The 27,862-nt window shown below is 43.3% G+C and overlaps 3 protein-coding genes across 7 annotated transcripts in view; 2 read left to right on the top strand and 1 right to left on the bottom strand.

Annotated features, from left to right (window-relative positions):
- Window positions 1-10,185, top strand: part of LOC133459673 (neuronal tyrosine-phosphorylated phosphoinositide-3-kinase adapter 1) — a 29,870-nt gene extending 19,685 nt beyond the window's left edge. For all 4 annotated transcript variants that reach the window (XM_061739852.1, XM_061739854.1, XM_061739855.1 and 1 more), the window contains 5 exons: window positions 2,723-3,090; window positions 3,166-5,061; window positions 5,845-6,078; window positions 6,856-6,959; window positions 7,542-10,185. In XM_061739852.1, coding sequence (XP_061595836.1) covers window positions 2,723-3,090; window positions 3,166-5,061; window positions 5,845-6,078; window positions 6,856-6,959; window positions 7,542-7,973 — 3,034 coding nt within the window. In that variant the 3' untranslated portion in view covers window positions 7,974-10,185. The remainder of the gene's footprint in view (window positions 1-2,722; window positions 3,091-3,165; window positions 5,062-5,844; window positions 6,079-6,855; window positions 6,960-7,541) is intronic.
- A 1,112-nt stretch (window positions 10,186-11,297) lies between these two features.
- atp1b2b (ATPase Na+/K+ transporting subunit beta 2b) lies at window positions 11,298-20,929 on the top strand. Of its 2 annotated transcripts, XM_061739857.1 has the most exons (9): window positions 11,299-11,559; window positions 11,630-11,723; window positions 15,568-15,696; window positions 15,781-15,888; window positions 16,087-16,292; window positions 16,521-16,580; window positions 16,823-16,849; window positions 17,111-17,206; window positions 17,355-20,929. In XM_061739857.1, the coding sequence occupies exons 2-9, from the start codon at window positions 11,636-11,638 to the stop codon at window positions 17,520-17,522; spliced, it is 882 nt and encodes a 293-aa protein (XP_061595841.1). In that variant the 5' UTR covers window positions 11,299-11,559; window positions 11,630-11,635; the 3' UTR covers window positions 17,523-20,929. The 2 variants fall into 2 exon arrangements, with proteins under 2 accessions (XP_061595842.1, XP_061595841.1); XM_061739858.1 differs by lacking the exon at window positions 16,823-16,849 and having other exon boundaries at window positions 11,298-11,723.
- Window positions 20,930-22,058: 1,129 nt separating this feature from the next.
- Window positions 22,059-27,121, bottom strand: gltpd2b (glycolipid transfer protein domain containing 2b). Its single transcript, XM_061739856.1, has 4 exons — window positions 26,571-27,121; window positions 23,843-23,901; window positions 23,484-23,662; window positions 22,059-23,332 (listed from the first exon to the last, which is right to left on the bottom strand). Exons 1-4 carry the CDS (start codon window positions 26,638-26,640, stop codon window positions 22,714-22,716), a joined length of 927 nt encoding a protein of 308 aa, XP_061595840.1. The 5' UTR covers window positions 26,641-27,121; the 3' UTR covers window positions 22,059-22,713.
- Window positions 27,122-27,862: the final 741 nt, after the last annotated feature.

Genomic DNA, 27,862 nt, shown 5'->3' on the forward strand with positions numbered 1-27,862 from the left:
TGCCCTCAAACCAAATCTGAAGTGATGAATGTGATGTGAGGTTTTCTTTTTAACTGATCATGTTCACTACTTAAACATTCCTTAACTTTGCCACCCCAAAAAAAATTAAATTAGGAAATAGGACGTCATCTAAACTGGATTTCTTCTGCTAAAGCGTCTTCACCTCGGTCTTAGAAGCTCTTTGGAAGTTATTGTACTCGAAGGTGGTTCAAAGATGGATTCACCAAAGGTGGAAGCAGCAGACCATAATACGCATTTCTTCTGTATTCTGTCCAGGTAGAGCGTTGCAGTGACACATATATACAGCTCATGTGCTAACAATTCAATCAAACTTTACTTATAAAGCACTTTTCATATATATATATATATATATATATATATATATATATATATATATATATATATATATATATATATATATATATATATATATATATGTGTGTATATATATAAATATATATATATATATATGTATGTATATATATATATATATATATATATATATATATATATATATATATATATATATATATATATATATATATATATATATATATATATATATATGTAGAAAAAAGTGCTGGCAATGCCCAGGACCGTTTAGGTAGGAGCACTGAGTGATAAAATGGGGGAAAAACCGGGATAAAAATATATATAAATAAAAAAAGTGCTTTACATGTTTAAAAATTGTACAATTTAAAAAGTTAAAACAGGACCCCCACCCCCATACACACAACAGACACATCATAATAATTAAAATGTAAAGTTAAAATAAAAAAAAAAGGATAAGCACAGAGGGACCAGAGAGGAAACGCCACCTTACGGTGATGCCCCTTAAACCTTCAAGAAATCAAAGGCAGAGCACTAGCACACCATTGTATTTTATTTTCTTCCTTAAAAATGTCTTTTAAAATTAGTTTTAAATTATTTTTGAGAATTTTTATGGACAAAAAAAAAATTCCCAATTTAGAGTATCTGATCAGTCTTCACAGATAATGCTTTATTTACGAATAATGACCGGCTTTAATGCAGCATTCAGATCATTCCAGTAATTAACTGGACTGAATGAACACGATTCAGTTCATCGTGTTGTACATACTTTCATCTGAGGAGATGCAGAAGTGCTGGAAGGCAGATTTTGTCGAGCTCACAGCAGCCTCCCCTTTCCAGGCTTTACGGCATTATAATCTAACCAGCTGCTGGTTATAGTATCTACACGTTTAAGAAGCAGATATGCGTGCGCTATTGAGCGTCTTATTTAAAACTGCAGATTATGAGCTCAATATAAAGCAGCATGAAATAGAAGCGAAATGAAGACGTTGCGAGTCCTGGTTTCTGATACAGGGAGCTCTCTGAACTCACTCAGCCCTCTCCAGTTTCCTGGTGGACTGTAGGGTCACTAATATATCTCCATGGACATTCAAGGGTGAAGGCATGCTTGTACATATACAAATGCACTTTGTTATGCCACACACACACACACACACACACACCAGCTCACGGATGTGTGTGTGTTGTCAGTGATGAGCAGCCTCGGTTCTCTCCTTCTGTTGCTGCTTGCATTGCTGAATCCAAATTATAAGCTCCAGTCGTCTTCTTCTGTGCTTCGCTGCTTTGCAGAGAGCTCAAAATAATGTGTTGCATGACTCCTCAAATGTTGTCATCATATACTATGAGAATCGTTAATTTTGCATTGGAGCTGTGTTATTACACAGTTATAAATAGAAGCCCTGTGAATATCGTTGATGTTGCATCGGGGGGTGAAGCAGTGAACCGCCCTGCTAAAGAGCACACAGCGTAACTGCTCTCACCTGTCTGTGAAGCTGAGAGGCAAGTGGAGGGTTGTCAGAAGTCATCTTATAAGCCTTCGGCGAGCTCAGCGGGGCATCAAGCCGCACAGTTTTGGGTCATTAAGATGAACCGCTGACCTGACACTGACATTAAGCTTCACTGTTTGCTGTTAATCAAAATAAAAAAACCTAACTGAGCATCTGACATCTGTTTAAAATGCCTTTGCATAGTTCATTTAATAACATCTTTTCAAATCAGTTATTTGGGTTATGAAAACAAGACCTTTGTGCGCTGAAGTGTTTCATCGCAATGTGAATCTGCATTCACTGCTTTTCACTAAATCCGGGTGCCGTGATTAGTTTCAGCATAAGGAATGCCGTCTCAGCTGCTCCTCGGTGAGGACTGATTAAAAAAAAAAAAAAAAACGGTGATATTTTGTCTTATTTTTTCTCTTTGTCGGTTTTCCTTATCATTCTGGGAGCCTCTGTCATTGATTATTTCAGACTAACTATCAAACACCAGAAACTTACAACTGTTCCCATGGTAACAGATTAAATTCTCCCGATGGTCCTGCGTGCAGGGCGCAGATGTGTGTTAGGAATGTAAACATCTCAAGATAAAGCAGGTTCCAGCGGCGGTGCACGCCTCTGTTTTGCTTTAGACGAGGGAATTCACGTCTCTGCTGAATGTGTGTGAAGTGTGAGCAGACGGAGAGGGAGGTGAATGCCAGGGCTTTCCTTCTGCAGCAGAAGCCCTGCAGGCATTTCTTCAATGCAAAGAGAATTTTTGTAGACCAAAGACAGAGTCAGCACAGAGTGAGGTCAATGTAAAGCCTTGTGCACGGATGTTTTCGACATTTATTGTTCTGATTCCTTTTTTTTTCTTCCTCTGTCTCCATCTGCAACTTGTCCGTCCCAATCCTTTGCTGCAGCTCCACCCAAAACGACACCTCAGCCACCGTCGGCAAAGTCAGAGACTTGGCTTCGTTCCGACGGCACTTCCGGATGGGTTTCATGACCATGCCCGCCTCGCAGGACCTGTCCCCTCACACTTGTGCCTCCGCCATGGCGCCGCGCTCGCAGTCCTGCCACGCTGTCGGCGCCGGGGACGCGGGCCTGGAGAACGGCGACTACTCCGACACCCAGTCTCAGCACGGCGGCCGCTGCCCCCCGGCCAAACCCAAACGCCACCCGAGCACCCGCCTCAGCTCGTCCTCCGCCGACAGCAGAGGACCCCCCGAGACCCCCCCGCCCCCCCCGCCCTCTCACTCCCAGGGCAAACACTCAGACAAGAAAAATGGTAGGAAATGCAGTTTGAGGTTTCTGCAAAGAGGATTTAAATTGGTCTCTGACATTATTTTTTTGTGTTTTACAGCCATGAAGAAGTCTGACTCCGGGGACATGGGAGGGAAGAAGGTGCCTCCTCTAAAGCCTAAGAGAAGTCCCAGCACTCAGCTGACCTTCGACCCCCTGCCTCCTCGCGTGCCTCCTCCCGCCTCCATGCCGTTCCAGGCGGCGGACTCTCAGATCCAGACGGGAGACGGGGAGGACGAGCCGGTCTACATCGAGATGGTGGGCCAGGTGTTCACCAGGGACAGCCAGACCGCCACGCCCCACCCCGTCACCCCCGTGGCCACCACGCCCGACTCGGACTCGGACCAGAGCGAGGCCATCTACGAGGAGATGAAGTACCCGCAGCAGGACGACAGAGAGTCCCAGAGACACTTCCCACACAAACACGAAAAACTGAAAAGCTCAAAGCACTTCCACGTCACGCCTTCCTCGTCCTGCGGCTCCTCCTCCCTGCCGCGTCCCTCCTCGTCCTCCCCGTCGTACTCCAAACCTAAATCCACAGTGTCCATTTCTCACTCGTCTCCTCTGCCCTCCTCGGCATCCTCCACCCCCGTACCCCAGCTGCTCTCCACCAGCCCGCACACGCCGCGAGCTCCGACCCCCTACCTGCTGCAGGGGGGTAAGTCCGAGTCCGAGTCCAACACAAAGATCCCGGCCCCCTTCCCCAACCTCCTGCAGCACCGGCCCCCGCTTCTCGCCTTCCCGCAGCCCGCGGCCGCCTCCAGCGGCGTCGGGGTGCAGAATAAGTCGTCTGCCTCCGCCAAGGCCGGAACCCCGACGTCCGGCTCGGCGACACAAGCCGGCACGTCGTCCTCGGCTTCGTCCGGCGTCCTGGCGTCCCTGTCGGGGTCCAAGGAGCCGTCGGGAGGAGGCGCGTCGCAGCAGGACAAGCACAGCAGAGAGGCCGGGTTCGGCCCCGCCCCCGGGCTGAGAGCACGGAGTCATTCCACGCCGCTGCCCCCCTCCTCCAAATCCACGTCCCCTTTCTCCCACCACCACCACCACCCGCACCACCGGCCCTCGCACTACCACCACTACCGGAAACCGGACCGGGGGGACTCCCCGGTCCCCACCAAGAGCGGCTCGCAGAGCTCCAACCAGGCCACGGTGCAGACGCAGACCTCGGGCTCGGGCAAGGAGGGGAAGTCCGTGAGCTTCCTGCTCAAGTCTGATAAGGGGGACAGGGACAAGGACAGGGATCGAGACCGAGACCGGGACAGAGACCGGGACCGAGACCGAGACAGAGACAGAGACCGGGACCGGGATCGGGACAGAGACAGAGAGAGGAACAGAGGTAGAGACAGGGATCGGGAAAGAGACAAGGAGAAGGACAGAGACAAGGACAGGGAAAGGGAAAGGGATAAGGACAGAGATAAAGAAAGGGACCGGGACAGAGACAGAGACAGGGAAAGAGATAGAGAAAGAGATAGAGAAAGAGAAAGAGATAGAGATAGAGACAGGGAAGGAGGACCACACTCTCTACCGATAGAAAGCTCCACCACATCCAGCAGTCAATCATCTCAAAGCATCACCAGCTCCACGCCGACGCCCTTGTCCTCGTCTCAGCGTCCACATTCTCGCCCTCACCTCCGCTCTCACACCCCGCACGGCCTGCCGGCGTACAAGCCCCCGTCCTCGGACAGCCCCCTGCTCTGGACCTACCCCTCGGGGGGCTTCCGCAGGCCGCCGGCCTACGAGAGCTTGAGAGGCAGCACCCAGACGCCGTCGCTGCAGCAGCCGTCCAGCCTCACGGGCGTCGGCGAGGGCGTGTCCAAGAGCAACGGCGGGTCCCTGTCGCTCCAGACTAAAGTGGGCTTCATGCCCTGGGACAGCAGCGCCAACCTGTCCGCGGACGAGAGGTCTTACTGGCCCATGCAGAGGAAGCTGTCCTTCAGCCACGGCAGCAGAGAGACGGAGAGTAAGTCCCGAGTCTTTTCAGTGCAGAGATCAGTGGCGTCAATTCAGTGGAAGCTAAGGTATGGCAAGGTTAAGAGTCACAGAACTTAACTAGAGTATCAATCAACACGTCCAGCAAATACTCATCACAGAAGTCTGCTATGTAGCTTATCTGTGTGGTCAAGAACATTTGAACTTTTTCAAATGCAGTCTCGCTCACTGCAAAAACTCAAAATCTTACCAGGAATATTTGTCTTATTTCTAGTTAAAATGTCTCATTTTTAATCGAAAAATCTCATTACACTTAAAACAAGAGTCATCACCAGAGAAATAACTTGTTATTTGACCATTTTCACCTGTTTCAAATACATTTTCACTTGAAATAAGTAGAAAAATCTGCCAGTGGAACAAGATTTATCTTTTAATTACAAGCAAAACAATCTTGTTCCACTGGCAGATTTTTCCACTTATTTTAAGTGAAAATCTACTTGAAACAGGTGAAAATGGTTGTTTTTTAGTCTTGTCTTAAATGTAATGAGATTTTTTTTGACTAAAAATGAGACATTTTAACTAGAAATAAGACAAATATTCTTGAGATTTTGAGTTTTTGCAGTGTATAATAACTAGTGAAATTGATCATGTTGTTCTGATTTGCATTTGTAGTTATTCAAACAAACATTTACATTTAACCCTTGAAGCCAAGGTGTGGCGGCTGCCGTACCTTGCCATACCCAATTGACGCCCCTGGCAGAAATGCTGTGTTGTTGCCTCAGTTATGCATCGTCTTCCTTTTCCCCCGACTCAGAGGATGAAGGACGCGCCTGGAACGGCAGCGCCGACGCTCTGTTGAGGGTGGATAAGGAGGATCTGGGGATGGGGTCTCGAGGAGGCCAGTCGAGCATCCCCACCCACTTCAGCAGCCGGGCCCTCGGTCACAGCGACTCCCTGGCCGGCGTGGACAGCAGCTCCGGATTCAGGGCTCTGCCCAGAGCAGGACTGCCTCTTCCCTGCCAGACCTTCCCTGCGTGTCGAAACGGAGGTGAGCTCCTCATCGTGATGTCGTTGGTGTTTGACACCCACTCCTCTGGGTGTTTTCACAATTACATCTCGTTAGTGAATCTGCACAAAATGCTTTTTTTTTTTTTTTTATTTACTTTTTTTAAATTATTATTTTTATTTATTTTATTTTATTTATTTTTTATTTTATTTTTTTTTATTATTATCTTTGGCGGTATTGTCATGTACTAGTTTTTTGACTTGCTCACATGGTGCGTCTCTCTCCCTCTAGTTGTGTTTATGAAATAAGAATGGAAATAAGGATTTGTGAAAATAGGAATTTTGGCTAATACATAAAGGATAGTGAAGTGTAAGGGATGTATAGGGGAGGGAGGTAACAGGGGGGTTAGGAGGTATTTAAAGGCATGTTAGGCCTCTCTTTGCTTTGTTTGTGTTTGTTGTTTCGATATGTCCTTTTAATATTTTTTTTTTGTTTTCGTGTATATGTTGAGGTTGGTGTCTGTCTTATGTCTATATATGTATATTAGTTGTTGTTTTTTTTTGTTATTGTTATACTGAACATCACTATGGTGTGGCACATAGAAAAAAAGTATAAAAAAAAAGAATCTGCACAAAATGTCTCTGCCAAAGATAGTCACGTTTATGTGCTATTTCCGACAAGTGTGGATGAACAGTAATTGTTGCATAATGGATGAACACGTTTTAACCTCTAAGTATCATTTGTTCACGAGGCTGAAATATGTTTTCTTTTTTTAATATCCCACAGTAGCCTCACATTGTCATTTCTGTCTCCTCGCAGAAGTGGGGCGGCTGGGCCGCTCCTCCTCTGCTGCCGGAGTGAGACAAGTGGGTGGAGATGTCCAGAGACAGAGCAGTCTACCAGCACGAGAAGCCCTGAATCAGGTGAATATATAACATAAAGCTTTACGACTGCAGTGTCATATCTTCAAATGCAGTAAATTTTGAAGTGAATATTAATATTGTTCCCATTATTACTTCCCCCTTCCGCTGGAGACAGTGCTCCGCCAGATCTATTTATAGCTAGAGATATGCCCACAGAGCAGAATAGGGTTCTTGGCTGCCTCTAAGGGAAATAAAAGTGAACGACACTGGTTAAATATAACTCTGTATCCGAAAGACTGGTGTGCATGTGAAACCATGCTGAACTGTGTTCAGGAGGGGGAAACTGCAGTTTTCTCTCAGTACATTTTGCTCACTTTCTGCTCCACGGCAAGTGCTGACGCAGTTTGAGTGTGCTGCAGAGTCTGTTTGAATGCGTCCATTGACCCTCCCTTCAAATGTAATAAATGTAACAACACTGCATCCTGGAGGCTGTCCATGGGAATTGCAGTTTTTTTTACTTCAGCATGCGCAAAAACTGTCTGTCGCAACTAATTGCACTGCAGGGATGATACAGGTTTAGAAAATGTACATGCATTGATATCATAAAAGTACACGAATTCACTGGTTTCTCCCCACCCGCAGTTGCACGGCCTGGCCCCGCCTCAGCCGCCCTGCAGTCCCAGCAGTCCCAGCGTTTCTCGGCAGCAGCAGCAGGCTCAGCTCCAGCAGCAGCAGCTGCAGCTGAAGCAGCACCTCCAGCAGCTTCAGCAACAGCACCACCTGCAGCTGCAGTTCCAGCAGCTCGCCCAGCTGGCACAGGGACAGTCTGCTGTCACTGGAGGTACAAACCCGCCCACCTCGCAGACCCAGAGAGACGGCAAGCTGCTGGAAGTCATCGAGCGTAAACGCTGTCTGTGCAAGGAGATCAAGGCCCACAGGCGCCCTGACAAAAGCCTGTGCAAACAGGACAGCATGCCCATCCTCCCTAGCTGGAGACGGACACCTGAGCCTCGAAAGACTGGCACGCCACCCTGCCAGAGGCCACAAGCTGTCGTGTGGGACACCGCTATTTGAAATGGAAAGACAGCCTCTGAAAAAACACACAGACGAGCAGAAGATGGTTGAATTAACGACGGTAAAATGGAGAAAGTCGCTGGCAAATTCTTTCAAAGGTTGACCGCAGGAAAGAGAGACTATGGATGAAGAAGAAAACACTTGTTACTACTCTGATTTTGTTCAAGGCTGAGTTGAAACCTAGAATGACGGGGAATGGACACTTTAAAAAAAGGCTGATCGTAAGATTAAGGAAATAAGTGTTACAATCAGACAAAATTGATTTCTTACCCAGCTGATTTGTATTTCTTTTGTACTATGTACGACACTGACGTGTTCCAATTGCCAATGATTTTTGCCACAAGACACCAGTATTACTGCTACATTAGAAGATGCCCACTAAATAATAAAGGTTGGGTTGTTTTCTGAGATTGGTATTGCCAAATTCCCTCCTGACTACTTGAGACATAATTTCTCCAGCTCACAGATGCCCAACAAGCATAGAAACTATTCTGTGGATGAGGAAAGGTGGGACTCATAGATAAGTTATTGAAGTGTTTCTTGAAATAGTGAATGTATATGCGATGTTTTGGTATCAATAGATTGTCATTGTGGATGCAAATATTCATCACTGAGAAGTAAAAAGCTACCTACTGTATCTGTTTGCATATTTGTAATGTAAATCTATTTACTTTCTCAACGTTTCTGCAATTTTATAGCAATATGCTCCAGAATCCGGAGCAATATAATTAAAACTTGTGTCAACTAGCCTAACATACATATCTAAGACTTGAATAAGTCATATTTACTGTGTCATTCTCTGCATGTCACGATAGACATACAGTGTTGTACAAAAGAAGAAGAAGAAAATGTGTAGAGATGATCACGTCAGACTTTTCCATTTCAGCTGATCTTCACTATGACCATGTGTGTTTGTAGGAAAAGATGAAGATGTTGCTGGGGGCTATCATTAGAAGAAGAGGCACGTACGGTGCAGTCCAGCCTAATATAGACACAGATCAGTGGTACAGAACCTTCATCCCTCATGCTTATACAGTTGCACATTTGTGATTGTTCCACGACACGGGGAAACCCAAGCACTGACACCCATCAAAACAGACTGCGCAATACGATGCAACTGATAAGACTGTGAGTATCGATCACCTCAAACAGAATGCTGGAACAATCTGCACAAAACATCGTATACGCTTATCAGAAATTAAACCCTAATGTACTGTAAATAAATATGTACAGCTGTATTGAAAATGTAGCAATTATTTCCATTTTCATACTTGTAATCAATACATATTATGTAGCATATACTGTATAAACATAACTTTGTTCACTTTGTTTGTTTGTTTTTCTATTTCTAAAAGAATTAAGTACTTTATCTGCTGCAGCCAGTCCATGAATTACCTGTAGTTCTACTAATAAACAGTGAGCTCTCTAAAGAAAGGCACAGGCCAACGGTTGTTTAATCAAATTTATGCAAGATTCCCTTTAATCTCTGTTACGGATTTATTTAAGGCCCTTTTTCTACATTTATTTTTTATTTGTGTACAGAATTCAACAGCTCGCAGTCTTGACTTTTTTGAATACTTTGCTGCTATTTTGAATTACGGTTGTTCATTCTACTACATTCTCTTACCATGGCGAACGTTATTAATATAGTGCTTATTGTTTTTGTTTTTTTTCCTTTCTCAAAACCATGTGAAATGAAGTATGTACCTTGAAAAGTGAGCCCTCCTGTAATAGTATTAAGGCGCTTGAATCTCTCTTGGTTGTTGTTGTTTTACAATAGTTTGTACCAATCTGTACAGTCCAGTACACCCAGTGAGAAGAAGACCTATCTTAATTGTTGGAGCGTCACTGCTTGGCCTTTGGGGTTGTTTTTTTTTTCCACCTGCTGGTGTTAGAAGAGTTTTTTTAAACGAACACGTGTCAGGTGGAAAGAAATGGGCAGGTGCAATGCATGCAGAGATTCCTTACACTGAAATGTTCCAATGATACTTACTATTGTGCCCAGTTTTGATTTCAAATACCAACTAATCACCTTACTATGATTCCTTTTCACAGACTGATAAGAAACCAAGGTAGGCCATTATTTCCAAAATAACGTACAGAAGCTGTTGGTTTTTGTGTGTCTTCTAAAAACAGTGGCCGTTATATGAGTGCCATACTATATTGATATGGTATACGGTGTACCTTGGAAATCACTGTAGTGCTATATTTGCATTGATATTGTCATTGAAAATAAATTTTATATAATGAACTTTACATAACAAACAGATTGGCTTCATGTTTTCACGTCACGCGGGTTTGCATTTGGTTGGTTTTCAGAGTGTGTGGTTTGCACATCAGCCAGAGGGACGTGGACACAGTGTTCCTGCTGGACCTCTGCAGTAGCTTCTGCCTCCGAGTGAGGCCGCCACATTCACACACCCCCTCCTGTTGCGGCTGCATGCAAATGATGATGCAGTCCTTGCTTTAATGCAACTAGCACAATCAGAAAAAAAACACACCCACCAGACCACTCTCGTTGTTTGAACCGGTTAACCCCTTGACAAGTCCTTCTTAGGGAAACGTGAAATAGAAGTACAGGATACAGGACTGATGTTTTTAGTGTTTCAATGTGCCACCATACTGAAAAGTTACATGACGACGGGAAACAGATCTGCCACAAATAGGTTGTGCAAAAATCGTATGTCTTAAGAGTTTATGAAGTTGTCTAAGTAATAATCTAAGTAAGCAATTCCTGGCAGTCTGATTATTAAAATAGACCTTAATTAAATGTATCCTTAAGATGATGGATGTACCATGAGCAGATAATAAATTAATTGAGTTACCTAAAAGAGACACGTTATAGCCCCTGTGGGAATATCTGATATCTAGCTGATTTTTTTGTGCGCTCCGTGACGCTAAAGTCCCCGGAGCCTGTGACTGCATACCTTCAGTCTTCTCTCCATTTGCTTCTGTGATTGTCTCTCATGCGTCAGGGCGGTGGAGAGCGAGGTGCGGGACAGATGATAGGCCAGGTGGGAGAAGGGGGAGGGAACGGCTTTGCAAGGAAAGGAGGGTGAGACTGTGTGTGTGTGAGTGTGTGTGTGAGTGTGTGTGTGTGCATGTGTGTGCATGTGTGTGTGTGTGTGTGTGTGTGTGTGTGTGTGTGTGTGTGTGTGTGTGTGTGTGTGTGTGTGTGTGTGTGTGTGTGTGTGTGTGTGTGTGTGTGTGTGTGTGTGTGTGTGTGTGTGTGTGTGTGTGTGTGTGTGTGTGTGTGTGTGTGTGCGCGCGTGCAGGGTAACTGGGTGCTGGTAGAGAGAGGCGGAGGGAGCGCTTTACCGCAGTATCACTACATTTCTGCACCACTCATCAAAACTCTGCGGCATGCAGACAAGAGCTGGGGGGAGGGCAGTTATTATAGGTCTGTTCTGGGTGCTGGACTTCCAGCTTTTACAATTCCTCTCATAGCTTAGGTCATAGTGCTCCTTTTTTTGCTTTATTTACCGTTACTTTATGTGAGCAGTGTTTGAGTATAGACTTCTATAATTGCCGGGCTCCCCCTTATATAGCGACGGCGGTGCGGCAGAGCGATCACTCTGCTGTCTAGGTAATTGTACCAACCCATTGGGGCGCTTTCATTAGAGGCTTGGAGTAAAAAAAAAACAACTTTGTTTTAGGACAAAATGGCAAATGAAGGCAAAGGCGAGTGGAAGGAGTACGTGTGGAACCCCAGGACGAGGGAGTTTCTGGGCAGAACGGCGAGCAGCTGGGGTGAGTACTGTCCACCAACAGCAATGCAGCAAACGTACTCCTCTGTAACAGGTCGCTGTCATACGCCCTTCCCAGAAAGGTTTATCATTATTTCAAACAAGGAGGCCTTCAGGAACAAACATATGTGATAGAAATGTGATTTTATTTTTCCCTCTGTCAGTGTTCAGGTGATGAGGTGTCGCTGTCCACCTCAGTCTGGTGCTGAAATCTGACTGCGGCACACTTCCCCTGGAAGCCGGCACATTTTTCCATTCCGACAAGGTTTCTTTAATAGTTCATGCCCCTCCGATGCTTTTCCTTGCGCATTGCGCCGGTTATGGGTGTGAAAGCTAACTGTGACATTATTTTACATTTGAATTAGCCAGATTACAGCGGCTCTACTGAAACAGGTTCCACACTGTTGCAAAGTGTCTTATCATCGTTTTACGGTTGAGAAAGTGCTGTAGCACTGAATTCAGCAGCAGATAAGCCACAAAATGTCTTCCTAATGTTGCACAGGAATTGTTTTGTCTGTCAAATGTGCGCCTTACATGATGTCATTTGTTTTTGGGTTATCCCTTTTGCAGGCTCTGATAGGCTGCTCAGCAACCCACCACTCCTGAGACCCTGCAACTGTAAAACAGATTCATGAAATGACATGGCGCATATGGCTGTGTTCTAATGACATTGGAACATTTTAATCTGGGTAAAGCCGAGGGCCAAATGCTATTTGTATCACCTCCAACCCGGCCCCTCCCAGTGCGTGTAAATCAGTGAGGGATTTATTCCTAATCTAATGACTTCATTGGCTGATGAGGAAGGTATCATTTAAGGACGTTTAGTCAAAGGAAACACTTTGAGAAACTATGGTTATTTTTAATCTTTTCAATTGAAGCATCGTCTATATTTTAAAGTTATTGCTTTGGGCTGGACTCATGTAGAAAAAGTGGTTTCACTTGCCATAATATTTTTTATTCCATCAATGGAGCAGAGTTGAGAGTCATTGATTGTGGCTTCCTCTCTTGGAATCCTGCCAGAGTGTAAACTTAATCCAGCTCAAGTCGGCCCAAGTGCTCTGAGGTCTGGTGGCCTTTTTTAAGCTGCGCTCTCTAAGGCCTGCTAATTAGGCTATTTCTGCAGTTGGCTACTACACGCAGGTCTGCTAAACTTGGTATTTCCTAGCAGCCCTCTATGAACAAGGTCGTGATACTGCTCATACTGTAAGGTCACACTCTACTAAATGACATTAGTGTCATTTTGAATTCTAAGCATTTAAAGGATGTTTTTTGTTGTTGTTCATAATTTACACTCTTTAGTTCGACGTTCACACGTGTGTGGTTTATGCTTTGTAACATTGCTTCAGAGCATTTGATCAAACGCCTCTGAGGATGAAACACTCCACTCATCCTTTTGTGTTTTGCTTTTTGTAAAGACCTGCAATCATATGGAAATAGTCTTGAAAGGTTTTGATGACACATGCTATCACCAAAATAATAAAACATGTTTGAACCTGTAGCTTATTTAAAACTAATTAACTGTTCAGCACCTCCTTCTTCTTTGCAAAAATGCAACTTAAAAAATAACTTTAAAGGGTCTAGCATGTAGTATAATTACGATACTAAAACTGAAAGGTACAATAGATACCTCAGATCTGCCCATTCTCTCTCCAGACCTTTTCATTTTGTGTTCAGAGGTCTTTTTGATCACCATGTTGAAAAGCAATTAATCATCATGTCTTTCCACTTAATTCTGGAAGAATAGAGAACCCTCCTGCCATTTACACTGAAGAGGGGCGAGGATGCTGAACCATCGCAACCGGTCCTTTCATTCCTCGCTTTCAACTGCCGTCAGCAAACAAAACTAGGCTGAAGGATCGATGCTTCAATGTCCATCATCAGAGTGGACCAAGAGGGAAAACTGTAAACCCAAGACCCTCTTTACGAGGGGGAAACGCCACCCTGCCTGCACACCCGATCCTGTGTGCACATGTGTAGACCCAGCCTCCCCTGAGTGGTGTCACATTTTAGCTTAACACAACTTCCCCCCTGGGTGACACGGGAAGGCACTTTACCACTTAGTACTATAACAGCTTTCCTTAAATGTCTTTCACTCGTCCACGATCCATGATCCATGGTCCAGATATTTGATAACTCGCTCTGAGTCCTTTACATGCCAATATTGGAGTGCTCACTGGCATCTCTCCTGACCTGTGCTACATTTGAACTGAGGCATGAATATTTCTAGGAACAATTGGATGAAACACACACACACACACACACACACACACACACACACACACACACACACACACACACAAGCTATAAATCATTAAGACGGCTCTGTAATTGCTCCCCTCGGATCAGCTTCCCCTTGACATTTTGATATGGATCCTGCAAATGATGCTGTGTAGGGAGGCAGCTGCAACACTGAGCCTGCTGATGGAGCACCACACTGGGGGCCTTCCAGCAGAGGCGCAGAGTCAGGGCACTCGGCTGCTTCTGAACACTGGCCTCAGGTGTTGATGCATCATAGAAAAATGCTATTTGTGTTTTCCTGCTCTCTGGGAAGATTGGAAAGAGCAGCCTCAAAATAACCTGAAGAGCCTAAGGAGGAAATTTTGCTTTTTTGGATTAGTGGTTGACTGGTTTAGTTATTATTTTTCAGCTCAGCGATGGTTTCTCTTCCATTTACCATTATCGATCTGATGCTACAGTTTCCTGATTCTATGGTTGGGTGTCCTGGTGGTCCCACTGTTCTTCTCATTCCTAAATCCCCCATCTGTCAATCTATCTATTCAACCTTGTTTATACCAACCTTCTTCCAAGCTGGGGAATGGGCCACAAACCCTTCTTAATGATGTGAATTAGCATAATATTAGGTGAAAAATGTAAGTACTAATACACAGTTTATGTTTTCCCCATCCACTGACACAATAAATCAGTTTCAGACCATGAAGTGCAATGGATTTTCAGCTTCAAAAAGACATTAATTCATGTGAGAGAGAGACAGATAGGCAGATGCTGCAAATGAAATGAAGGCCCTTTTTAAATTTGATCAAACAGTCACTTCACAGACAAATCACCAATACTTCACTGCCATAAACCCATTACAGCATCACTCTATGAGTAAAATTATTCACACATAATGTGAGTCTGCGCAATACAAATGTTTTGAAGTAGACTGAAGTGCCTTAGATGTTAATCTAATATAGCTTTCATGCTTTTTCCCAAAGCCTTTCACAGGGATGCACATCCCCCAGCTCGGCAGACGAGCTGTGAAGTATAAGAGTGTGAATACAAGAAATATTTAGAGAAAAAAAGATAGCTTGAAAGCTGAACTTGAGTCTGCGTCTGCATTAATTAATCATATGACACCAAAGAACTGGTCGAAACTGTTCATTTGGTGCTTTCAGGGCACATGCATCACTTCTGAATGCATAAAAAGGGAAGCTTTATCTTTGAGTTACAGAAACCAACCTCACCTGTATTTGTGGGTGACAACATCATTTAAAATGATATCAAGTATAAAACATCATATGAAGGGAAAAACGTCCTACGTTTTGCAGGGACAGCTTATTAGGTGGCCAATAAGGTAACTATCTACCTGTGCACTATGTACATTTGTGAGATAAATTAGTTTCTATAAGGTTTTCAAAATATACAATGCATCATTAACCCGCCATTGGTCAATTTAAGTTGCATTAATACACCTTAAAAATATATTGTACACTGTAGCCATGATCCATTAATACAGCTATGATTCCCATTAATGGGTAATGTGAAATATGGTAATATGTATGTCACATTTGAACCTATTGCAGGTATAATGGACATTTGTAGTAACACACATCTCTCTTCTCTTTCAGGTCTCATCCTTCTCTTCTATTTGGTTTTCTACATCTTCCTTGCTGGTTTCTTTGCGCTCACCATGTACGTCATGATGCAGACGCTGGATGAACACAAGCCAACCTGGCAGGACAGGCTCACCACACCAGGTGGGTATGCTGCAGATTCAAACTGTGTGTCGCAGTGTGTGAAAGGTGCTCTGACGCTCCGGCTGTCTTCCCTGTCATCCTCAGGCATGGTGATTAGACCTCATGCAGAGGAAAGCTACGACATTATTTACAACATCCAGAACACTGAGAGCTGGGACCTGTACGCTCAGGCTCTGGACAAGTTCCTGTCACGTAAGTCTGCTCCGGTCATCCCCTGCGGTGGCTCAAAAGGCTTATTGCTTTGATCCAGAATTAATTATTTTGACATAAAAAGAGATAATTCCTTTCCCGTAGGTGAGTAGGAGGTTGCAGTGCAACAAGGTTGCAGTTGAGCCATAAGCCCTTAGGAACCGTCTAACCCCCCCACCCCCACTCTCCTGTCCTCTACAGCATACAATGAATCCGTCCAGACCCAGAAAAACGACGAGTGCGTCCCAGACAAGTATTTCGAGCAGAGAGACAGCGGCGATGTGAAGAACAACCCGAAACGCTCATGTCAGTTCAGCCGTACCGTTCTTCAAGATTGCTCTGGACTCATAGACCGTTACTATGGATACCAGGACGGCAAGCCATGCATCATCATCAAGATGAATCGGGTATGAAAAGAAATGAGGGAAGGGAGAGGGATGGTGTTGCTATGGAGACATGGAGTGACTGAGATCATGAAACTTGCCTAGAAATTCAGAAAAAGGTCCCTGTGCAGCAAAGAGTCAATGATAAAACAGCAGCTGCTAAAGCGACTTCAACTACAGCTCATAGCGGCGTTTGTTCTTATTTCTCTCCCTTTGAAAACTGAAAAATAAACGGTGTCTCGTTTTCACCAGGTGATTGGGATGCTGCCAGGAAAGGATGGACAGGCTCCGTCCGTCACCTGTGGCCCAAAGGTAATCTCTTTTTGCGATTCACAATGAAAGGATTAACAGTTTGGGTTGCAGCCCTTTTTTAACTAGCGTGCCTCACTCTCGTGAGCAACATGCCACTTATTGCTTTCCTCCATCTTCTTTCATGCTCATGTTTGTCTCGTTTCAACCATTCCACCTGTGCTGCACGCTACTCTGTCATTCACTGTCTACTCTGCTGGTGTCTTCCTTTCTCCGTTGCATCCATTAAATTTACCTCATCTAAGAAATACAGAGTTGGCAAAGATGAATGGGTAAGAGAAGGATAGAGTTGCATTTTGGAGAGTTTAGATAATAGTTAGAAGTAGGATTAAATGTAGCACAGTATAAACATGTAGATGAGATGTACATTTCTGCATTTTTTTTGTTTTTATTTGTTTATTTTGTGTGTTGCGGTTATCATTTGTGTACTTTGCTGTAGCAGATGGTTTGTATTTTGGGGAAATTTGATTCTGAGAAGAGATGGATACTAATGAAGGTGCAGTATAACAGATGGAGTTGTTTTAACCCCTCAGAAAGAAGACGCTGACAAAATCGGAGAGATGCTCTACTTCCCTCCAAATGGCACTTTTAACCTAATGTACTACCCTTACTATGGCAAGAAAGCTCAGGTAAGTTCAATTCAGGCACAGAGGAAATGTTGAAATTGATAAGAGTAATAGTTGCCCGTAGCTTCAGTAACTTCTTTACATTTGTAGCGAGTCTGTGACATGTTTCCCAGGCGAAGTAAATCTGCATCGCTCGCATCTGTTCTTGCAGGTGAACTACTCTCAGCCTCTGGTTGCCGTCAAGTTCCTCAACATTACCGTCAACGAAGATGTCAACATCGAGTGCAAGATCAACGCCAACAACATTCCCATTGGAAGTGAAAGGGACAAGTACGCTGGGAAGGTTTCTTTTAAGCTGAGGATCAACACCAACAAATAGGTTTACCGCTGAACACTCCTTACTTCATTCTCTGCAACCGTGCACATACACAGAAAAAAATCACAGCATTCACACCCTTTGTGGGATTTGTTTACAACCCCCCTCGAAATGTCTTTGGGGTGGGAATTGTTTTTCCAGTTGTGGGGCGAGAGGAGGCTAAAATAAAAGGGTGGTAATCCTGTCATTGTTTCTGTCTGTGAGCAATCAGACAAATTCTCTGCTGTAAATTAATTTGAGGTGACATCTATTTATACTGCATGACAAACTAGAGGATATAAAGGATGTGTTTTCAACATTTTTGCAAGGATCAGCAACATTATCAAGGTATTGCTGCTCACTTCCTGCTGCCTCCTTATGGAGTGTCCCTCTATATATGAATATACACAGATTACAATACTACATGTGTATATCTACAGTATTTATACAGCATCATAACCTTATATCAGTATGTCTATTTCGTTGCACTTGAAAGAATAATCCAACATTGCATAAGTCTTGATGGATGGATGCAGAGATGAAGCCATTTGCATGTATGTATTGTCCTAAGTGTGCTATGATGGCAGGAGGCCTGCAACGTCCCACCTCTGCTCAGTTTGAAAGAAGGTGAAGTTAAACAACTGGCCACCAGGAGGGACCACACTGTAATCTTTAACCTTCATGCACTGTTGAGGTTGTTAGTTAAAAAAATAGGAGAGAGTAAGATCTCCAACATATGGAGAGTAATCGATAGAGGTGAAGAAAAGAAATGAATACCAGGGTGTTTGTGTCTTTCTCTGTGTGTGTGCTCCATTTTCAGCTCCCATTTCATATTGTAGGTCGGGAAGTTGCATGCAATGTGCAATATTCATAAATTGGCATACATTATGAATGACTGTGTCCATTCATCAGATGACTCTTATTAAATAGTAATTATTTTGGGGTAATTTAATCTCAACACCGGTTGTTTAATCTGAGAGCAGCTGGTAACACAGATTAATACTTCGGTTTCTGTGAACGGTTGCAGCAAGACCAGATGATTATTGATCAGATATAGAAGATAGATACTTCTTTTTTTTTTTAACAACCAAGACTTTAGTTCCTTGCAAGATAAACAGATCTTTAGCATTTTGGCTCTGAAACCACAGTTTTATTTGTCATCCACTATCTGAATGTCATGTGAGGACAGCAAAATTGAACCTTTAGTTTACATTAGTGTGTCTGTGTGTTTATTCCTACAGTGAAATCCAAAGTTGTTCTGTTGTGTCTAAGTTTTTTAAATTAATTTTAACATGAACATTTAGAGTTGCTTTTTTGTGTGTGTTTTGCATCTATTTTGTTTGTATAAAAATAGATGCCATTGTCATATTTTTTTATGTTTGGCACTGGAAGTGTGCTTCTTCTTCATCTTCTTTTCATTCTTCTTCGTTTTCTTCTTCTTCTTCTTTTATTAATCCAAGTTGGTTTAATAAATATATTGACAATTTTGGAAAAGGATCATGTATAAATTTTGTTTTGGGTTTCCTATGATTCGCTCATGGTCATTTTTCAGCCTTTAAAGTATTTGTCCTGTAGTTTACCTCAGTGTGACTAAATATGCATAACTAGGGTTGGCATGAAAAGACAAAAAACTGGAGATCTACTTTATTGGCACTCTCTTTTTTGTCGGATTAGTATGAAGAAAAACCATCATCGCAACGGCAACACGACCGATATCGTTCATACTCAGTCATACATGACGGAGTTTGCTGAGTTTGGTGCTGAAACTGTAAACCTCGCATACATTTAAGATGGTGCAAGGACGGATGCGTTTCTTTTGACTTTATCTTTTAATAACACACCTGCATAGGTCGGTTAGAGGAGCTGTGGCGTCACACTTGGAGATTTGGCACCGCTGCAGAGCCAAAGCCGCTCAGCGCGCTCCCGACGCCGCGCTGCAGCGACCGTGCATGTCAAGCAGAGGTCTGACTGGACTCCACAGCTTAATTGCTGCCGGTTCGGCATCTTCCTCACAGTCAGTGGTCCAAATGGGACGACATTATCCGACCCTGATTTGATAGAGAATAAAAGAAAGACAAGAGATGTAATGCGATTATCTAATCTTAATCTGGGCCTCATTCAGAGAGTTCTCTTTTTTATTATTATTATTATTATTATTATTCACTTTTGTGACTCCACTAACCAGTTCACGGGCATTTTCTCCTCTGGCCTTTAGCAACACTTGCTTAATTTCACTGTAATCTCTTAATCTGTTCTACTAATCCCGAGCGGGCACGCTGAACTTCTTTACCCTACTTTGTCGCTCTTCCTCGTCCTTCTCCTCGCATGAAACGCCTGCTCTGTTCCTCTAAAGCGTCATTCTCATCATTCTCATCATTCTTCCAGTCCTTTTCCAACCACATTCCTCCAAACGCTACACTTCTGATCAAATGTTTGGCTCCAGTGTCTCATTCAGCATTGTCATGTTATCCATGTGTGCTTGAAGATTGCTGTCTTAACCAAAGATCTTCATGACAGTTTCAAACATATTCGTGTGCACTGCACTAACAAATCCTCAGTGGCAGGTTTTAATTCATCAATAGGATTCATGTTGGTGAATTTTAAACTCCTGCGTTACACAACAAACGCACAAAAAAGAATATGCTTCAGTACAAGATATCAGTGCCTCCTGGTGGACAGATAGTGTTGCTCCCCAGAGCCGCATTAGTTTCTGTCATTTCCCTTTATTTGTCTGTTAACATTTGGAAATGTCCTCAAAGAGCAATATATTTATTCCCTTTGTCGGTGTATGATTGTTCACTCAAAAGGTTGTAATTAAAGTATCCTCAAAAGCAAAGAGGAAGAACCAAGGACCATTACAGCGATTGCATTAAGACAATTTAGAAATAATTGCGTTGTTTATAAAATACTATTTTTATTGTAAAGAGGAGAGAATGTATTAGCTGGATTGTACTGTGAAAGCTATCTATAGATGTTCTGAATCTATTTCACTGGAAGGTAAAAGAGTTTTCTTTTTATTTTCAAGTTTTTACCATCATCTGAATCTGTTTTGCATTTTTAAAAATGAGCTTTTAAAGCTTGCAATCAAAGTCCTAGTAGGACGTAACCCTCCGAGCACTTTCAAACTGACAAAGCTGCTCCTTACAAATGCAGAAGAGTCACCTCTTCATGTCTCAAAATAGGGGGAAAAACAGGCAAAACACCTCATTTCTTGCACTTATCCTCCCAATGTTCAACTGCACTGATGCTTAAGATTGTTTTGAAAGGATTGTAAAAACATAAAATTTGTGAAATTTGCTCAAAGAGTTGCCCAAATCAATGAAAATGTTGTGGATCTTTTGCTGTAACTGTATGTATATTTTTGCTCATGTTTACTGCAAACCCAGATAGAGAAATTAATAAATATAATTTAAGGGAACTCAAACTTCAGTTTGCATCGACCTCTCTATTGCTCTTACTTTAGAGTCTGGTTTATGTCATTAGATGACAGATGGATTTATTGCTCACTGACAAGCTCTGATTTTACTAACAGGGTGACGACAAAGCCGTCGCGGCTCCTTATGATTCAAAACGAGGTTCCTGCAATAGACAGAAAAAGAAACAGCCGGTGTGAGAAGTGGCTTCCGACGGATATAGTGGGTAATCCCATTCACCAGAAGCCTCCCGGCCAGAATTACCAGTGGAAAACGGTGTTTGGCCTTCCACACGACCCGGGACCATGCCTTCAAGGAGGTCGAGCTTCCAGCCGTCTACACGATTAGATAACAGCACGTGAAGGGAACCAGGAAACATATCTGCACTTCATTTTTAAACAGCTTAAAGATGAAGTGCATGCCTTCAAAGTTCATGGAGCGGCTTGATTAACTAACAGGTAATTGTTAATAATTGTTAACACTGACCCCCAGGTGTTGCTTTGCGACTGTTTCGGAGCCACGACTTGACGAGATTGATGGTGAAGTCTTGCGTCCGCTCATTCACCTTCTCCCTGATCCTGTCACTAACACAATCTGTGTCTTCAAGCTCTGACTTGATCTTTCCTCTATTCTCTCTCATCCGCAGAAAGAAGAAGAGCAATGCAGGGAAAGGCGGAGAGAAAGGATTAGATAGCATTAATGGGAACTGTAGGTTTAAAATACTTTCATGAAGTGACTGATATTTGCATGCTATTATTTATGTGTGTATATATATATATAGATATATCTCTATATGTACATATTAAGACCCTAAATATTATACAGCTGATTGTTCCTTTTCACTGAAAGGCTATTTCAAGTATTTTAACAATAACACTGAGACTTTATCAGGTTAAAGAAATGCTCTGTGTTTGAGGCTTGTTTCTTAATTCCAATGAAAAAGAAAATCCACAGCCTGCAAAGTGAGTTGAGGTAAAAGTGCTGCACCGAGCAGATTACACCGACCGTGATGTCAGGAGAATAAAGATTAGTCAGCAGCACAGCTTGGCAGCCTGGGCTAGATGTTGAAGTAGATTACAGCAGTTCAGTGACTTTTAAAATCATGTCATCACATCACTGGACCAGACTGTCTTCAATCAATAAGAAATCTGGATCTTTCTTGTTTATATCCAAGCAAATATTTAATCATTTTGAACATGATACAAAACCTTTAAAAAATAGTTAAGACCGACAAATGAAGACTCCACATTACAGTTGGTGGTCAGCACCATATCGTCCTTTGTTCAGAACACGTAGGTTATTGTGTAATGCTTCTTTAACCAGGATTGATTGGTCCTGTGGTCGTTTTAAGGCCTCTGGAGGTAGCATGCTAAATCATAGAGCATGAACTGCTTTTAAACAAGCAGCTAATTTTTTAAATCTGGAAGGCAAAATATTATTAATCACAGTGAGGCATTAGCGGACACATCTGTTGCAGCATATCGCTGCCGCCCCTGCATCATGGGTCACAGTACAGGTGCATGCAGTCGTCACTGCAGGCTTACATAATCAACATTTTAAATATATTATCAGCTGCTTTAACAACCTCTAAGGAGAGGAGAGGCTGAAGGAATGTCAGGATAAAACTGACTCCTAGTCTTAGTCATTGGTGACGCAGCACTTTGGATAGTAGACGCTTGAAAAAAATATGTTTGTTTGGAAACTTGGTCACTTCGTGTTTGGTGTCTACCCTTGGTAGATTTGAAACTCATTTGTGGCGAGACGTGGTGGCTCCAGATGTGGCATATGCAGCGTCACGTCCGCTATGGCAGGTCCAGCATGCCGTTTTCTTCCAGGACTTCCTGAGTTCTGTCATACACCACCCCGATGGCCTTGACCACTCTGTTCAGCAGGATGCTCAGCACCTCCTGGTTCTGCGCACACACCAGCCTGAAGAAGAAGCTCCGCTCCGGCATGGCGATGAAGGCCATCTCGGCGGCCCTGCGGACGAACCAGGTGTGGTGCACGGCAAGGGTGTTCTGGTAGGCCTCGCGGCACAGCTCCGAGGGGCTCCTGAAGCGGCCGCCCGGAGGAATCTCGGCCAGCTTCTGCAGGAAGAGCTTCAGCCAGAGCAGCGCCCGGTGCAGCCGCAGGATAGTCCGGCACCCAGACTCCGTCTGGCGCTTGAAGTCCACCAGGCCTCGGCTCACTTCCACCCTGATCATAGAGCGCAGCGAGTGGTACGCGCCGGTTTGCTGTGAAGCCCCAGAATCCCTCTTATCCCCAGTCTGTGTGTTGAGAGAGTTTACTGAGAGTTCGTCGGCGCCAACTTCTGCTTCGGGATTCTTGTCAGACAACAGGGCCAGTTGGCGGATTATAGAGGTCTTAGATTTTATTTCCGAGGATATGAGCCCCACCATTGGGCCTAGAGCTTCCATGAACCTGGAACAGTAACACAGTATAGGATGAATCAACGTACAGGGGCCAGAGTGAGCCTCAAACCATCAACGACTGCAATGTCTCTGGTAGGTGTTAAAAGAAAAAAAAAAGTGCATATCTCTCACTGCACTGCTGCTTTTTCAGAGGGCCTTACTTCACAAGCTCGTCCCAGCTGGACAAATAGGGCTGCAGCACCACATCAGATGGGGGGGTGGAAGCGGCGAGCAGGTGGGAGAGCAGCACCGACACCTGGAAGGTCTGGCCGGGGCACCTCGTGGGGACGGGAGGAAGCTCAGACGCGTCTGCCTCACTGCTGTTAGGCTGCTGCTGGATCTGATAGAGGGGGGACGGAGGCAGGATGGGGGGGGGGGCACAAGTGGGCAATCAACAAGGGACAAAGAGTGGAAGAAAGCTGATTAGATTTATTCATTCTCTCCCCATCTGCTTCACAAATTCGGCCTTGTAATGTGCAAGCGGGGCAATAATTTCTACATAAACCGCTCGTGGTCTTACCTGATTTATCTGATTATAGCCTTTTATGCACGAATCCCAGGGGTAATCCAAACCTCCCTCTGCAAGCAGACATTACAAGCATGAACAAGAGGAAATCGTGCAGGTTTTGGCTGGAATACATATTATTAGATTATTGATAGATCACAATGACTTTGCCATTTACAAGTCTTTTAAAACCCCACTGTGTTCAACTGAAATGAATCCAGAGTGCGGTAAATCACTCATGATTGAATTTCCCTGTTAAACTGAAATAGATTAAAACAGGCTCATTTTGAATTCTTTCTCCTCTGTTCCCAGAAACTTTTAGTGTTGTTAGAAGAAGAGGCGATGATTCACAGGGTTACACACCTCAACAAAACAACAGCGACCACTGTACTAACAAGGCAAAACAGATGACAGAGGTCACTTCTCACCCTGGACTCTCTGTTTGCACTGTTGCCCTCAGGTAGAGCAACCAAAAACAGGAACAAACAGAGACAGTTTTTATCCCACAGCTGTGAAAAAACTCAATCTACTCAAAAACAAACTATAAACTGATATGAAGGATTGCGTGCATGTGTAGGCTATTTTTTTTTTTAATTTTTATTGGTTTTAATCAGCTATTTGTTTTATTTTATATTGTGTGTAAATGTTTTATATACTATAGTATTTATCTATTTATTTCCTTGTTATTTAACAATGAAAATAAAGATCTAATCTAATCTAAAACCCTCTCCAAGCATGTCTGAGCAAACCAAAATACATTATTTGAAAAAAAAAAAAAAAAAAAAAAAACCCAAAACAATCATGTTTTTCAGATTAAAGTAAATGTGTCTTATTCTTTTCTATTTATTTCAGATTCTAAATAATTTGGAAACCATCAAGAAATGACATTCTGTTCTTGTTTAAATCACACAGTCCTAGGATTATTTCATCTCAAGTTATTTATTTTATCACTTTTCTTCATCATGTATTTGTAACTGGGTGTTGATGGAGGGGTGTGGTTTATGCTGTCAGTTGTTAGTCTATTAAAGCTGCTTCAAGTGCCTTTTTCAAGTGTGTTCAGCAGCTAGCCTCCAGCTGTGTTTGTCTGCTGATGTGTGCACCCCCCCAAAAAGAAAAGAAATGGGAAAAAAAAGGATAACATTAAAAACGTCAAGTGATCTAAACATGCTCCAGTTGGAACCGCAAACAATGATTTTATATTTTTGAATTTGAGAGCAAACCTTCAGATCAGGTGACCTTCCTGTAGGTTCAACGGCTACACAGCTTTCAAATTTAGTTTTTTTGGTACATCTTTATAATAAATAACAGAAGTCACATCCTTTATTTCATGTTAAGTCATTAGTGAGGAAATGCCATTTTATGGATTTATTAACTGGCCACAGACAGGCTGAACATCTGTTTTCATACATAGACTATACTATACTGCATCTATACACAGAGATGCATTCTTAGGGGGGGAAATAGCATCAATCTGACAACATGATGGTGAGTTTTAATCTTCCTCACGTGTTTTCAACCCTGTGACCAAGAAAATCCATTAACACTAATTGGAAAGGTTACACATCATGTGTCTAAGTTGCTGGGATCTGTAGGAGGCTGTAAAACTTTATGGTCCTTATTGTACCACCAAAAGATCCACCCATACACCGTGAGGAAATCAAGCAAGAATTCAGTCGTGAAATCGATGTGCAGTTTATCTTTAAATTCATATCAAGGTATCTCATTTTTGATAAAGTGGAATTGTATATAGTTTTTTTAACTAAACAAAAAGAGCATTCCTTCAGCTGTTGAAGTGAAACCCAAAAAGACAGCAGCTGTATCTGGGACCCCTCAACACTCCCTCAAAGGTCCTCAGTCCACACAGGGACCAGCTGATACTGTAGGACCTCATAAATAGAGAGAGAGAGAGAAAAAACTAATTTAAGATCAATACAGCAACTGTTTCCCCTCAGTCACTAAATCATCAGCTAACGGAGCCATGGAGATCTGGGAACCTTTAGGTGACCCTCTGGGGTCCTGCTCCTGCAGAACAGCTGCTGAACCATCAAACTCCTTCGTTTCAACTCAAACATGTAGCCAGTGAAGGAAACGCTACCATTTTGACCATAAACTGAATGGATTGATTGACGTCTTGCCCCGGTGGAGTATGTTTCCTAAGTGGGAGATTATGAGAAAGCAGATGTGGCTGCTGAACCTTTCATCTGAATAACAGGAGCAGTCCTGCATCATGCTAACGAGACCACGTGGTCTCAGTCAGAACATCTTTCTAAATTATTACTTCAAACTTTTGTTCAAACTAATTGTTGTTTGTTTGTAGGTAAATTTATGCAATTTCTAGGTTATTTTTAAGTTACAAAAATGAGTTTTTCCTAAGTTATACCTGTCCATGGAGCAGGATCTTTGAGGGAAGGGAAAAGAGCGCTTCTTTTCCAAACTGACAACAGCCTAAACATTATTACTTGAAAGGAAAAATGGGTGTATAAAATTAAAAAACCCATGTAGAATATATAAATACAGGAAAGAAATGTCAGATCACAAGCCGAAATGTTAAAATGTTCAAAATATAAAAAAAAAAAAAAGGAGGAATAAGAAATCTTTGGCGGGAGCACCGTACTTGGAGCTGCAACCATGTGACACATTCCTGACCTGGAGCGGGTGCATTCCAAACAACGGAGATTACATGGATTCATAAGGCAGGACCAAAACCAAGCCCTCACACACACATCCACAGGGAAATACTCACGCAGCCACAGGGTGCCCAGCAGCAGCAGCAAGACCAAGATAGCAGCAGCCGCCTTTCTCTTCACACCCATTCTGACGGCCAGTTTGGCGCCTGCCTGAAAGCCTCAATTCCTCTTCCTTTGTCGTTTATTCCTCCGTGTCTCACATGAATGCTTGTCCCTTTGCCCTGGCTGTCACCACCATTACTCTTGAGCAGACCCCTGTCCTTTACCCCTCCTGTCCTCCCAGATCCATCACACTCCTCCTTCCCGAAACCTTGGAAAGAAAAGTTCTGATCCCCATTTTCCCTCCAAGAGCTTTGAAAGAGGTTTAACGTGTTTGAGATGCTGCTTTTCCCCTCCTCACACTCTCTCTTCAGTCTGAGTCTTTTCCTCTGTCCTGCCTTTGTCCTCGACTGATGTTTTAGAGCTGCCAGTCTCTTGCCACATTGCTCAATCTGGGAGTCCAAAGATCATCTGAACGCGGCCAATAGCTGATAAAGAGCCAACGCAGCTTGTCCGGCAGTAACTTCACTCCTCCAGATTCATCTTCTGTATATGCATTTTATTCTTGGTCAGCTCGGGTAAGCACGTGCTTCCCTGCCTCTCCTCCCACTCCCTCTCTCTCCCCCTCTTCCTCTTTCCCTCCTCCCTTTTCCCTCCTCTCACTCTGTCTCTCTATAATTCATTCAGACGCACCATAAAGGGTCCCCCGATGACGCCCTCACATTAGATCTGTGCTGAAAACCATTTTGTAGCTTTGAGGGAGTGTGGCAGGATCAGCTGGCTACTGCGGTCAGGTCCTGACAACCTAGAACAAACCTCTCCATTGATTAATCTCCGAGTCAACATGATCTCCCTTTCGGCGAACAGAGAAGGATCTGAAACCAAATCCATGTCTGTCAATGAATGACGAAGTTTATCTCAGCTAAGCTGGACAGGGAGCAAAGGTGTTTATTCATGCTAATCTAACTGTAGATACAAAAGACATGTAGCTCAACGGAAAGAAAACAATCGGTTTTGAAAATAAAGACAAATAAAATCTAATTTCTTCTTTTTCTTTTAACAAGATCTTTATTCTGACAGTAAATCAATTTGGACCTTAAAAAAAAGCATGGCATTATTTCAAGCTACTATTGACATCTGAAGTCAGAGGTGACGGGTGGATTATCGCCTATGATGGTGATAAACTCTGTGATCGTCTTTATTAGGGGGAGGGAGGGGTGTACAGGCAATGAACTTCGCACTCAAGCCAAACCACACGTGTGCTCTTGGCTTAACAACAGCATTTTCCAGCAGAGGAGCGGGAAAGAAG

Source organism: Cololabis saira, chromosome 14, assembly GCF_033807715.1.
Source record: "Cololabis saira isolate AMF1-May2022 chromosome 14, fColSai1.1, whole genome shotgun sequence".
In the NCBI taxonomy this organism is placed as follows: Eukaryota; Metazoa; Chordata; class Actinopteri; order Beloniformes; family Belonidae; genus Cololabis; species Cololabis saira.